Raw genomic sequence first — 13,835 nt, 5'->3', positions numbered from 1 at the left:
TTGACCCATTTTAAGACTCAAATTAAAAAATGGGACAAAAACCACAAAAATCTCTTTCCAATCTTTGACTCAAACCCTTCTCCATTTTGAGTTTTACCCATTTTTTTGCCCAAATCTGAGACAACTTTTGCTTTGACCCATTTCTCCAACGTCTAGTTAGAGAGAGAGAAAGATGGAGATGTGTGGTTGGAGATGTGTCTACCCAAAATGAGTTTTTACCCAAAATTTGAGTCAAATTTGAGAAAAAAATATGAGTGAGGGCTGAAGATGCTCTTATGGTATTACGGCTGCCCCAAATCCAAACCTCCCAAATCCAAACCTCACCCAAGGAACGCTCTCTCCCTCCCACCCTCCCCATTTGGTTTGGCCATTGTAATCGGTGCACCACCCGAAGAAACTCAAAAAGAAAAACTCCCACTGTTTTTTCTCTTTTCCTTTTTTATCGAGGTAATCTCCCTATGTAAAGAGAGAATCCTACCTTTTTCTCTTCTCCTTTTTTATTCTAGGTAGTCTCCCTATGTAATTTCCTTGCCTTTTGTTTTCTTTGTTTCAGGTATTCCCTATGTTTCTATTGCATTCAATGGTGTTTGTAAGAATGACATTCAAAATTTTAGGAATTTTATATTGCATTCAAGGTGTTTGTAAGAATGCCTCGATGGTATACATCACATTTTGCTCCTCCTCTGAACATCTCTTGACCTTAATAGTTACTCTAGGTTTTTTTTGTTGGCTCGACTGTATGGTGTTGTGCATGAGAAAGAGACAGACCTTTTATTATACTTCCAGGAAATTTAGATAGAATCGTAGTCTTTGGAAACTAATGCTCTAGACAGAAAGTTTCAAAAAGAAGTAAACCCGAAGTGGTTTGGCCACATGGTTGTGAGGTCATTTTTATGGAGGCCAAACATTCCTAACCCTGGAGTCACTGGGAGTTATGCCTGGTCATTACCTTCAAGGCCGTGAAATTAGTCTAGGTGTGCGCAGGCTGCGCCGGACATCCGGTTGGTTACAATTTATGCTTTGATAGTTGAACAACTACCAAGTTGCAAATCTTTAAACAAGTGTGTTCCCAGCGTGTCCTTTAAGTGGTTTTTTTCCAGTTTCATAATTTTTTCACTATTATTTTGGGTAAACTTTGCCAATACTCCGTGCCATTCATTTGTAGGAATTGGTAGTTCCGGCAAAACAAATGTCACACGAAGGGAAAGAAAAAGTAACCTATCCCTTGAGCAACGAGAATGCACAAGTATGACCCTTAAATTTTTATAAACTCCTTTTATTAATTAGGTTTTTTTTTTTTTTGACATTTCTCAACTGAATTTGTACGTGTAGGTTCAACCCATCCGAGACAGAAATATCGGAATTGTAATCCGTCATGAGCGGGACCAAAATATCATCCATACTCATGAGGTACGACTCCATACAAATAAAAAAGTTTTCAAGTGATTGTGTGGTGGTATATATGGATTTGGCGCAATATCCCATTTGATTAAAAACCTATATGATGGTTGGTTTTGATTTGTGGTTGGGACATTGAGTTAAGTGGGGGCATTGTGAAGCATTTTTGTATACCAATCTCCCCTTCAATTTTATGATTGCTAATTGCTTTGGTTGATTTCAATATTTCTATGGTTTCATGTGCAGCTAACGGTGGTGTACCCGTAGCCAATTAATGTGGTTTTTTTTAGTTTGAGCTTTGAATTTTCATGGGAGTTGGTTAATAGTTTTGTAATTCATTTTAGTTGTGTTCAAAATGCATTGCGCCGTGCCGGCAAACCCTAGTATAGGAATGAATTGCGGGAAAAAATATCTCAAAGACAAAAAAAATGAAGAATAACATGATTGAATATGAAGAACCAAACAAAAGTACTGTGTTCCATCCCTCAAAAAATTGGTTTGCTAAGCACTTTTTTTTTTTTCCCTCGTGATTTTATCCTAGTTGTATTGAGCTTTGGGTTTGGAAGCACTAGCCTATTTTTATCTTCTTTACCTTTACTTAAGCAAAGTGCAATTTTGAAGAGGACATTTTCTTTGCTAACACAATTGAACATAATCCAAAATCTGGTTTGCTCATTTTTTTCCCAACGAGAAAATAAACTTCTCTCAATTGAAGCATCAATCATGTGCTTTTTAGCTCATAACACTGCAGCGTTGTTTAGTTGAAGCTGAGCATATTCATCATTTTTTTCTCAATGGATCGGTGTTGTAAACTCATCTTTTTTCTTGTTTCTTGGTTTGTAGTTTGTACCATAGTAACCGAATAGGCAAAGTGCTTTTTGCTTGGTTTTGGGGTTCGCTGCTGAGTTTTTGGCATGTTTCATGTTTTCTTTTTTTCATCCAATCATGTGTTGGATTTCCCCTTTCCTTTTTCTCGATGTACCATGTCGAGTTTTTCTTAATAATTTTTTTTGCCGATCAAAAAACCGAATAGGCAAGTTATGATTTACCCACCCATATTTCAATATGCAGTTAACTATAGTTTAACTAGACAATGGTTAACGGTAAAATGTGAGTTACAAAATAATTGGGTTCATCTATTTCCAGCAACTAATAAAAGAGTGAGTAATATTCACCCACTTTTTGAGGTGGGCCTGTGAGTGAATTCATGAATTGTATGCAACATTTAGATCAATGACGGAGCTACTTGTGGGGCATATGGGGGCCACAGCCACAGCGTCGTTTAATTTTTTTTTAAAATTTTAATATTAATATTAGTTATGAATTATATTTTGTATTAGGTGTTATTTAGATATTTAATGCTTAAGAATGTGTTGGTTTTGGGTTTAAAAATCCAATTTCTCTCTCTTCCCATAGTATCTCATAAGTTTTTTCTTCAATTATTAATTTCATTTTTTTTTCTATCTTTCTCCACTGGTTATTCAAAAAACATCTCTCAAAATCTAAACCAAACAAATTTTTAAATTTTCAAAATCTCATTGTTTATAATCTAGCTCCCATGTTTATGAAATCCTGACCCGGTCCTTAGTTTGAACCAAGGCACAAGGACCACACTCACCCAGTCCTTGTCCTTTTAACACAAGTTGGTCCAAGCCAAATACCAAAACCGAGTCACAAACTCACCAATCCTCGATTTCCCCAGCCGCATCCACGGCCCACAACTTCCACAATCAACCATCGCCATTCACCACCACCGCCAGGTCCACCGAATTTTTGACTTGATGGTTAAGTCGTCGGACTAACAGTTTGCTTACTGATAAAGTCTTAGGTTGGATATCTCTAAAGCACTACCAACTCTTTTGAGATAAGTCCATGTGAAATTTTGCTTCGATTTTAATAGAACTCCATTACTGAACATTTAGTGTAAGTTTTATCGATGTGCGTAAGATGACCCGAACCCGTAAGTTACAAAGTAAAAAAATGGTAAGTTCTTGACACGAGCATGATTCGTATGTAACGGTCTAAGAAAAATCCATGGACTTTGAACGTGTCCCGAAGACTTGAGGGGGACCTTAACCCAAGTGGGTTTAAAGCCAAGATCAGACCAAAAAGGAGTCAGAAACTCCCCAATCCTCGATCACCCCCGCGGCCGCATCAATGGCCGACGACCTCCACAACCACCACCACCACCACCGTCCCCACCGCCTCTCACTCCCTCACCGCCCCACCGCCACCGCCACCACCACCACCCCAAAACCCTACTCTCTCTACCCCTACCTTCCATCTACCCCAACCCCCACCCCCACGCCCACCTCATCCAAACACCCCCTCTCTCTCCTCCCCAAACCACCACACCCCACCACCAAAACCACCTCTCTCTCTTTCCTCTTCCTCCTCCTCTTCTCTCTCCGCTCCCTCTACTCCCTCCTCCCCTTCCTCCGCTCCTCCCCATCCTCCTTCTCTCTCTTCCCCTTCTCCTTCCTCGTCTCCCTCCTCTCTCTCCTCCTCACCCTCTCCTTCTCTCTCCTCACCCCTCCCACCTCCAAATCCCCCTTCCGTCAAAACCAACACCAGCCCATTTTCTCTCCCACCTCAATTTCCCAAACCCAGTTCAGGATTCTCCTTTCCAAATCCCTCCTCCTCGCCGTCGTGTTTCTCCTCAGGTTCCAAGCCCTCCGGTACTGCGGCACCGCTGCCATGATCCTCGCCGAGCTCTCGGGAAACGTGGCGGCCCGGTTCTTCTCTGAGGGGCGAAAAAATCGCGACCCGGATCATATCGGATCGGCTAAGGTTCGTGGGTTCTTTGCATTGTTTGTTGGGTTGTTGTTATTATCGATTAGTTGGGATCGCATTGAGTGTTTTCCTTTATCTGCTGTGAATGTTGCTAAACAAGGGTTTCAAGTGGTTCAGGGTCAGAATTGTGTTAGGGTTTGGCCGATGTTGCTGCCATTTTTCTGTGGGTTCTTAGGGTGTTATGAACGGGTTTCAATGAACTGGGGGAGTGTTAGGGAACTGGGTCGGAAACGGGTTCGGCTGATTTCACTGTTTTTCACAACAGTTGTGCTTTTCATTCCTGCTGTTATCAGTATGTTTGTGTTCGAAGCAGATGGAGACAGTATTTCGATACGAAGTTTAGGTTGGCCTTTGGCTAATACTGTTGTGTTTGGGGTACTTTTGAGTGAGAATTTCAGCGACGAGAAGTCAGTGAATTCCAAAGATTTTCAGAGGGAATTCCTTGTTACCTTTGTGTGTACTATGCTTTTGGAACTGTTTTATTTTCCGGAGCTTTCGCTTTGGGGATTGTTGATGTGTGGTTTATTGATTGGGATCGCTGTTAGAGAACTGGATCCTGTGTATTCAACTTATCTTGAGTTGGGTGTGGAATCCTCAGAATCGTTTACTGCCTTAATCATGAAGCCCATCCGCCACATTCTGAGCGAGAGAAAGTCCCGCAAGATTGCCCTTTTCCTTTTGATCAACATGGGTTATATGGTTGTGGAATTTGTTGCTGGGTTCATGAGTAACAGCCTGGGGTTGATATCAGATGCCTGTCACATGTTATTCGATTGTGCAGCTCTTGGAATTGGATTGTATGCTTCTTATATTTCAAGGCTTCCAGCAAACAGTCAATTCAATTATGGTCGCGGGAGATTTGAGGTTCTATCGGGATATGTCAACGCTGTTTTCTTGGTTCTTGTTGGAGCCCTAATAGTTCTGGAGTCATTGGAGAGGATATTGGACCCCCAGGAAATCTCAACTAATAGTTTGTTGACAGTTTCTATTGGAGGGCTTGTTGTGAATGTGGTCGGTCTTATCTTCTTCCACGAAGAGCATCATCATGCCCATGGTGGAACCGGATCATGTACACATTCACATTCACATTCACCATCGCACTCTCACTCTCACACTCACTCTCACACGGACGAGCACAATCATTCACATGGTCACTGTGGACATGACCATAAGGCTCATGGCAATCATCATGAATGTATAGTTGTTTCCCATGACAGCCATGAAAAATCAAGTTCTGCCCACGATGACTTGCACAAGGAAGCTCATGATCACCATAATTGTAACCACAATCACGGTTCTGATCATACACAAAACCACAAAAGTAGTAGTGCCAGTTGCCATGGTCATGACCATCACAACCATGTTCATGATCATGACCACCATGGGAATCGTCATCTTGGGCATGGTGACGAGCATCACCATGTTCACGATGATGACCACCATGAGCATCATCATCATGAGCACATTCACGAGCATCCCCATGGAGGCGCCTCAGTTAATTCTTCTAGAAGCTTCAATGGCCATTCAACTAAAGATCCTTCAGGGGGAGATTCTCATGTTCATAGTCTGGGTTTTGAAGTTCATTCGTCTGGACTAAGTGGCAATTCCCAACAGATAGAACTACCATCTCACAGAGAAGAAAAGCAAAAGCCACACCGCCACATTGACCACAACATGGAAGGCATCTTCTTACATGTTTTGGCAGATACCATGGGAAGTGTTGGTGTTGTTATTTCAACACTCTTAATTAAGTACAAGGGATGGCTTGTGGCGGACCCCATCTGCTCGATTTTTATCTCAGTGCTAATTGTAGCTTCTGTAATATCTCTGCTCAGGAACTCTGCGGAAGTTCTGCTTCAAAGAATCCCTAGGGCTCATGAGCATGATCTCAGGGAAGCTCTAAACGATATTGTGAAGATAAAGGGAGTACGTGGCATTCAGAATTTTCACGTATGGAGTTTCACAAACACAGAAGTTGTGGGCACCCTTCATCTTCACGTCTCCACAGAAGCAGACATGGCAAACGCAAAGGCACAGGTTTTGCATATGTTACATGATGCTGGAATCAAGGATTTGACAGTGCAGGTGGAATGTGTCAAGGGTAGTTAAGTGCTTGGCTTCTTATTTTCTCCTTGAAGTGTTTGGAGTAGCAATATAGCTCCTCATTTTGTAGAACTGCTACAAGAATGTTAGAAATGAATACACTGCTAATTACTGCTCCTCGATAATCGATATCACCTTGGTTATAGTTGATTCCAGATGGATCTTGAAGGATTGTCACTAGAATGAATGGGCTCTTGAAGCGTTGCTATGTATCACACTCACACTTGTTGGTAGGTAGGGTAGTTCTTGTTGGATCAGCTGGAGAATGTCTAACAGAAAAGGCAGGTGGCTCTCAGTTGTATGGGTATGCTGCCCCTTTCTCCGCTTTCATCAGTGATCTAGTTAGGTTTTGATTATCAAATTCTCAGCTCGCTTTCTTGCTGGGAAAATTGTAATATGAGAGGAGTAAAAACAGTGAAGGAAAAGGGAAATGCATAGAATTGCTTGATGCTGGATTTTGAACTTCAATCTAATACTATGGTTTAATCTTCTAGCTTGTCTGTATTCTTGTTTGTGCTATATTTAAGGCTGCACCTAAATTGCGGGGGAATCTGGGCTGAGCCGTTTGGATCAATCATGCAGGGAGAGCTTATGTATTTTGGCTTGAGATAACCGACTGGGCCCGTTCAAATGTGAGGACACTGAGAAAAACGAGCTGAGCTCAACACTCAAAGGCTCGGGTCCTTTAGAAAGGCTCGTTAAGTAAATTACTCGTTTCCTTTGGTTAGGAACACTCTTTTCTATATGCACATTTTTCTGTCTCTCATCAGTTAAGGGCGGGAATTCCACAACTTTAACCGAACAAGAGTATAGTATCTGTCATGATCTCATCTACTCCAGCTCATCATACAAACAAACAGGAAGAGTAAATGGGAACCATTCACAAGTAGCGTAACAGGCATAATTGCACAAATCATGTGAGCAGAAGATAAGATCACAAGATAAAGCATTAAAAGCCATCTGAAAAATCGAGAGAGAGAGAGAGAGAGAGAGAGAGAGAGAGAGAGAGAGACAGAGAGAGAGCTGGGAGTATGTAGAAAGGTGTAACCCATGCTGCGGGGCCAGCAAACTGGGATCAGTTTTTCAATTTTTCTGGCTCAAATCCTCTGCAACAAATCCACGATCAGTGCCGACCCTGAGCTAAATTTCAAGAGCAAACTCACTTGCTGATGTTAAAATTACATTGTTAGAGTCTTTTCCTTTTTGGTTTGTTTTGATGTCATTTGGAAGAAAAACAAGGATTGTGATAATACCAAAACTGCCCTCGTTAAGAATTATTGTACTGGAACAATTTCATTTTACCTTTGCAATCACCTTCCCACACTTTGGGATGGCGTGACAAGTATGATAATTGCCAAATTCATACCAAATGTAGCACCAAGAATGGCATTGGTAAAATCTGGAGAGAATTTGCCATTCTTGATGCTACATTTTACCTTTGGCATGATATTTGGCATATGGTGTCCTTGCTCTGGTGCCAACAATTTTGGCCCCCAAAATTTCTTGTATTTTTTAGGAATCTCTCTATTTTTGGTAAGCATTATCCAAAAACAGAGCCGATCCTGAATTGAAGCCGAAGAGGCGGCTACTTTAAATCTCGCAAAATTTTCAAATTTTAGAGGCCCCTCTTATGATGGGATTTTTTTTATATTATAGTCTAACAAAAAGGACTCAATCTTTAATTTATTCTTCAAATCTTTGAAAAGTCAGGACCCTGTAAAAAAATCAGACTGAGTTTTGGACTATTTTTGTCTTTATGTGCTTGAAATGAAACTAACCCCTTTGTATTACTAGTTCAAATTAGTTTGTCTATGAATGAAACACCAAATGATGGGTAAGATAAGCCTAAAAAAGTTTGTGGTTTTGAACATAATTTTTTATTTTTTGAATTTCTCTCGTCTATACGAATCAATAATCCATGTATATTTGCTGTTGTTGGGGCACTGAATAATTTTCCAGCAAATGGGGGTGAAAACAGAATTTCAAGAATATACTCTCCCCTATTTATAGGCAAGAGGTCCTGTGTAAACTCCGTCTTCTTCACTTCTTCTTACACACACAGAGAGAAGATTGAAACATGAAATTCAAACCCGTTTCTGACTATTTCCTCCTTTCTCTGCCCCTTCTGTTCTTGCTATTTCACAATCGCGCTGAAGCACGGCTCCTCTCCCTCTCCCTCTCCAGACCGAAGCCAGATGCCGCCGCCTCCTTCGCTCGGTGGTTGGTTTCTCAGAGTTCCTGGGGCGTTCTAAAGTACCTCTCTCTCTCTCTCTCTCTACATGTATAATTATATACATGTATGTATCTAGATTATGTTCAGTTGATGATAATTGATGTCAATGGTCAGGGGCGGCTCTTGGATTTTTGATCAGCAGTGAAAAAAAGGTTCAAATTTTTTTCTATAGAAAACCCTGGATTAAAGATAAGATTTTTTATTTTTTTTGGTCAAAAATTTATCGGGCTTAGTTCATTTTGTTTTGTTAGGCTATGTTATCTGCTTATTTATAAATTAAGTGAATTTTAGTGTGGGCTTAGTTTATTTTGTTTTGTTAAGCTATGTTATCTGCTTATTCATAAATTTAAGTGAATTTTCACTAAATTTGGCTTCATAGGAAAAATCCAGTGCAGACATTATTCGGGGAAAAAGAAATTACAAGAAAAACTATACACAATTTTAGAATTTTTTTTTTAATCCATGGGGTGAGATGAACTCTTTATTGCTTTAATAATGATCGGGTTTTCGGTATCATATAGCTGAATCCAACTGGGTGTGATCATAATTGGGTTGACTTCACATGGAGGCTGTATGCTCATGATTCTAAACAGCATAGTACTATCACAATGGGAGGAACTCGTAGAGATTCCCCTCCTTTCTTTGCAGAAACTGCAAGGAGTCGGAGATTATTCATAGCATTTACGATTCAGCTTGTGCATTGCTGTGTGATCAATTGTATAAATGCGGCAATCCTATTTGATTTTGGTTATGTACTTTCTAGAGTTGTGAGTTTTGGGAACATTTTGTCTTCTTTCAATTGAACCTTCATTTGGAATGGATAAAGATTCCCCTCATGCCATCATTTGCCATTTTTATGTATTGGACGACATTTGGTTGAATTTTGATTAATTGTTGAAAGTTCCTTACCGATGGTAATTGAGAGAGATGTATAAAGGCTTCCATATCTACATAAATGGAGAGGGGAAATGGGATTCAAGAGGTTCAAGGATCAAAATGGATTGAGATAAGTCAGAACAGAATTTACTGAGAAATGGGCAGTTGAAGTATATTTGTTCTGTAGCTACAAAACGCAACTTGGACGAAAGATCTATTTGTAACTGCAGAGAATGCCTGAAGTTGCAAACAAATGTTTTTGATGAGGAAGTAAATAGCATATAAAACTGCAGCAGTTTCGTGAAAGGAGAGAGGAAATTTCATGCATATAGAATCCAATTGTATATGTATCATGATGACTCTCTCATGTTGCAGAAAAGTGCCCCCTGGTTATGAGTTGTATTATTTGCAGGCTGCAGCCTACTGGTTGCCTTCTTTTGCCCTAGACTTACAACCTTGCCTTGAATTAGGGATGAGATGCATGCAGGAAATGGTTAAAACTTCAACGTTGTGAAACTCAAAGCTGATGGGTTTGTTTTATTTTTTGCAGTACCCTTTCAAGTGATTTGGGAGGTGCACCTTTTGGGTACGTCTTACTTCATACGTCAGTGTATTCCCACCATGTCTAAGTGATTTGTGATTCATTTGCTGCATTTGGTAACAGTTTTCATTGAATTACTTTGTGATGTAAAGATTAGATTAGCGATGATGCAGTTTTTGGGATTGAGCAGAGCTTCTCTAAAGAATAAAGCTATATTGTGAATGTGCACTAAAACAAATGAATAAGATCAAGTTATTGTGTATCATGTAATTTTATCCTCGCTGAATTTTTTTGATTGAGATGAGAATTATTGTTTTTCAAACTGTTAGAGCTTATACCTACGGGTTAAAGAGGAAAGTCTAGGCATCACATTTCTTGAGATCCACAAAGTTTGACATGCCATTGCTGCCAATCAGGCATTGCTTTGCTCGGCAAAGGTCAACATTGTTGGTTGTAGTTCGTTAGGGTAGAACCCCTGTCAAATGCATGGGGTACATGGTGCCTACCACTTGGCTATCACTCCACTTGCCCAATCAGGCATTGCTTATTGACTACAGTTCCATAGACTAGTTCCAACACCACACACAATTACTCATAATCCAGCACAAAGTTTTAGCACTGCTTCTTATTATCTTTAGTAACAAAAATTAAGTTGCCGCTATCATGCAATTATACTTTGCACTCAACCGATCAGTAATTTTCGCGGGGCCTGAAGATCCATTCCCATTTTAAGTTTCTATTAAGATGCAGGGATCGTGCATTGCCTCATCATTCAACCATGCCTTCTTGTTTGCAACTCTATTAGCAGATTTATTTAGTACCCTGATACTCTTACTTTCCACTCAACTGAAGTGTTCGACTTCTATGCAGGAATGTGGTTTCATTTAGTGATGGGTTACCTGACGAAGGTCATGGGATTCCATACTTCTATTTGACTACTCTTGATCCAACAGCGAGTAATGCATTGAAAGACCAAAGGTCTTCTCTTACAATTAGTGAATACCCAGTTGGAACTTGTGGCAAATCAGATCCTGAGAACCCCACCTGTTCAAAAATTACCCTCACGGGAAAGGTGTGTTGCATGATCATCCGTTATCTATGTATGGCACGGCATTTGTGCTTCATGACAACTTCTCAAGTATACATTTTATTGCTGAGCAAAAAAAAATAAAGTATACATTTAATTGTAATCCTCAGTGAACTATTTGGGATTCTGTGGTTATTCCACTCCCGCATTTATATGGGTTGTTTCCGAATACATGTCTTATTAACCAAGTGGACACCTCCGGACAATTTTACCAGTGCTACAAGGCACCATAGCAAAGAGGCCTATTTCCTTCTCTGTGTGTGTGTGTGTGTGAGGATGCCCTTAAGGTTGAGAGACCAAGAGAACATCCATTGGCCTACAAGGGAAGTGATATGGAAAGAGACTGTTTAGTTACAGGTTCCTTGGCACGTTGTGAGTTTCAGTTTCTGTTATTCAAGTTTTTGATGAATTTGTCGACTAAGCCTTGCTTGTTGTATCTAGTAATTGTCTATTTGGTATTTTTGTAACTAAAATATTTCCTCAATGGTATTTTAGTTGAAGGTAGTTGCTGGGAACACCGGTGAAGCTGAATTTGCTAAAAAGGCCTTGTTTACGAAGCATCCTGAGATGAAGGGTAATGACAAATTATGGTGCATTAGCTGCAGTTTCTCTTACATTAGGCCTTTGTTTGCTAACCGATACGAGTCTTTTCTCCTCGTCTTCATCTTCTTATTTTTTGGTGGTTCAACAGGTTGGCCCAAGGATCACAATTTCCAGTTCTTTAAATTAGAAATTGAGAATATATTTCTGATAAACTGGTTTGGTGGTCCTAAACCTCTTACAGTGGAGCAGTACCTGCAGGCTGAAATGTGAGTATCAGACTGGTATCCGCTGTCCTTACTGTAATCAACTTTATCATATATCAAAATTATCACCAAATGAATGTAATACCATCAGTCTCAATTTCTCCTTTGAGAATGAATAAAAATGAAAAAATGGTTTCAAGGTGTCTACTTAATTGTTACCTGATGCAGTTATTTTCCTCCCTTCCCCTATGGGTATCTTCCATTTACAGGAACAAACTCTCCTTTGCTGCGCGAATAACTTTCTGAACTCCATCCCTCTGATGAACTTCTGTGTTCAATGTGAAGTCTCCAGTGTGCATAATGTACCATATGTAAATAAGTGTATGATAACATTTGTATGCATGTCAATTGTTTCGTGTAACTCGCCCGCCTATTGTCAGGGTATATAATGCAAACGATCATAGACAAATGTAAGCCTGAAGAAAGGGTCAGCAAAAATAAAATTTCTGTTATTGGGATGTACAGGGATTTTTGTTTGCTCACTTTAAATGGATTGAAAACCTCATTGACAAAGAATTCCTACTGTGTGTGTGTGTGTGTGGCTACACTGTAACATTTGCAGGTTTGAACAATCTGGTAGTATACGTTGGATGGCAGTCTTGCAATGGAATTTATGTTAGAAAAATCTGTAGCAACTGGAAGTGAGGCCTAGTGTGATTGGTAGATAGATATGCTCGGTCACATAATCTTTTAGTTCAGATCACTGCTTCCAGTGGGCTCGCATTCCCAAAACGCGATTTCAAAATACGCCAACGGCGTCGCTCGAACTCGTTCTAATATTTGCTCTGATGGGTTTGATACTGTGTGACCAAATCTATTTTAATAAAAACAAATTCACTTTGATCATCTCTGATTAAGCATCGTTCAGAACTCGATTCAAATGATCTTTGACATTGTTTATCTTCTTCACAGGCTCTACTGATTAAGCATGGTTCAGAACTCGATTCAAATGATCTTTGACATTGTTTATCTTCTTCACAGGCTCTACAATGTGAACGATTTCGATTGTGGAGATCGATAGAAACGAGACCACAATTTGACAAACTCGTGTTACAGACGTTGTCTCTCAAAACCTCGTGATTTCAAGAGGCGAGGTATCAATAAAACCAGACGTTTTCTTCTGAACAACTCTTCTCCGTTCTCCGTCGTTGACAGAATGGATTCGATAGAGTGTGGCCAAATCTATTTTCACAAAAACAAATTCACACTTATCATCTCCGATTATGTATCATGAGTACTCGATTCAAAGGATATTTGACACGGTTAAAGGTTCTTGACAATCTCTGAAACATGAATGGTTTTGATCATGGTGATAAACTGAAATGAGCTCACGATTTGACAAATTCATGTTTTCAAGCGACTTCGCAAGTTGAAAATGAGAAGTCTTTACAAGTACGGAGGTTGAAAATGAGAAGTCTTTACAAGTACGGACGACGTCATTTTTGGGATAACTTCTGTGTTGAAGATGCGATCTTTAAATGGAAACCGGTCGACGCCATTTAGCATATGTCATATGAGAGGTTTCTACTGAATGCCAGTACGTGCAGCTAACCGAATACCAGTCATCGTGCTTATCTCTCTCTCTCTCTCCCTCTCGGGGTGTGTACACATAATGTTTTTCACTGAATATTTGTTCACAAACGGGCGTCAATTCTCTTCGAACTGATTCTGGCCTCATATTTCCATGTATGCAAAAAACTTAATTTTTGTTCGAATCGTGTACGATTCAAATGAGGCTATCGAATTTTTCATTTCATGTTACCTAATTTAATTAAGATCTATCTTCTTTTTTGATCCTTGGATTTTTATTTCTTTGTTGCAATTCTTGTTATTGTCACCAAAACTGTAAATTTTTCATTTCTCTAGATGTGCCTCTATGGAGTATCTCTGAGTGTTTTGATAAGTGTCCGTATAGGTGAATTTGGAAGTTTTATTGTCCTATATTGATTAGCTGTTGGATCTTTGGCTGTGGTCGGTTGTCTCACGACAGAGCTCGAT

The 13,835-nt window shown here is 39.8% G+C and overlaps 2 protein-coding genes and 1 long non-coding RNA gene across 3 annotated transcripts; all 3 read left to right on the top strand.

Annotated features, from left to right (window-relative positions):
- The first annotated feature begins 368 nt into the window (after positions 1-368).
- Positions 369-1,621, top strand: LOC131304101 (uncharacterized). The gene is made up of 2 exons (XR_009192306.1): positions 369-1,246; positions 1,333-1,621. It is a non-coding gene; the product is annotated as an uncharacterized LOC131304101 (long non-coding RNA).
- Positions 1,622-3,422: 1,801 nt separating this feature from the next.
- Positions 3,423-6,787, top strand: LOC131303820 (uncharacterized). The gene has a single exon (XM_058330847.1). The coding sequence runs from the start codon at positions 3,556-3,558 to the stop codon at positions 6,298-6,300; it is 2,745 nt and encodes a 914-aa protein (XP_058186830.1). The 5' UTR covers positions 3,423-3,555; the 3' UTR covers positions 6,301-6,787.
- Positions 6,788-8,267: 1,480 nt separating this feature from the next.
- On the top strand, positions 8,268-12,353 carry LOC131304037 (uncharacterized). Its single transcript, XM_058331133.1, has 6 exons — positions 8,268-8,547; positions 9,954-9,989; positions 10,815-11,016; positions 11,527-11,605; positions 11,723-11,840; positions 12,047-12,353. Exons 1-6 carry the CDS (start codon positions 8,372-8,374, stop codon positions 12,081-12,083), a joined length of 648 nt encoding a protein of 215 aa, XP_058187116.1. The 5' UTR covers positions 8,268-8,371; the 3' UTR covers positions 12,084-12,353.
- Positions 12,354-13,835: the final 1,482 nt, after the last annotated feature.

This window comes from Rhododendron vialii, chromosome 10a (assembly GCF_030253575.1).
Source record: "Rhododendron vialii isolate Sample 1 chromosome 10a, ASM3025357v1".
In the NCBI taxonomy this organism is placed as follows: Eukaryota; Viridiplantae; Streptophyta; class Magnoliopsida; order Ericales; family Ericaceae; genus Rhododendron; species Rhododendron vialii.
The sequence above is the reverse complement of the archived record's forward strand: the minus strand, read 5'-3'. Positions and strand labels throughout refer to the sequence as shown.

Excerpts from the sequence above, each read along its gene's own strand:
- LOC131303820 (XM_058330847.1), top strand. The coding sequence starts at position 3,556 with ATGGCCGACGACCTCCACAACCACCACCACCACCACCGTCCCCACCGC.
- LOC131304037 (XM_058331133.1), top strand. The coding sequence starts at position 8,372 with ATGAAATTCAAACCCGTTTCTGACTATTTCCTCCTTTCTCTGCCCCTT. Across the intron at positions 9,990-10,814 it reads TTGGGAGGTGCACCTTTTGG|GAATGTGGTTTCATTTAGTG; the intron begins GTACGTCTTACT and ends ACTTCTATGCAG. Across the intron at positions 11,606-11,722 it reads GAAGCATCCTGAGATGAAGG|GTTGGCCCAAGGATCACAAT; the intron begins GTAATGACAAAT and ends GTGGTTCAACAG.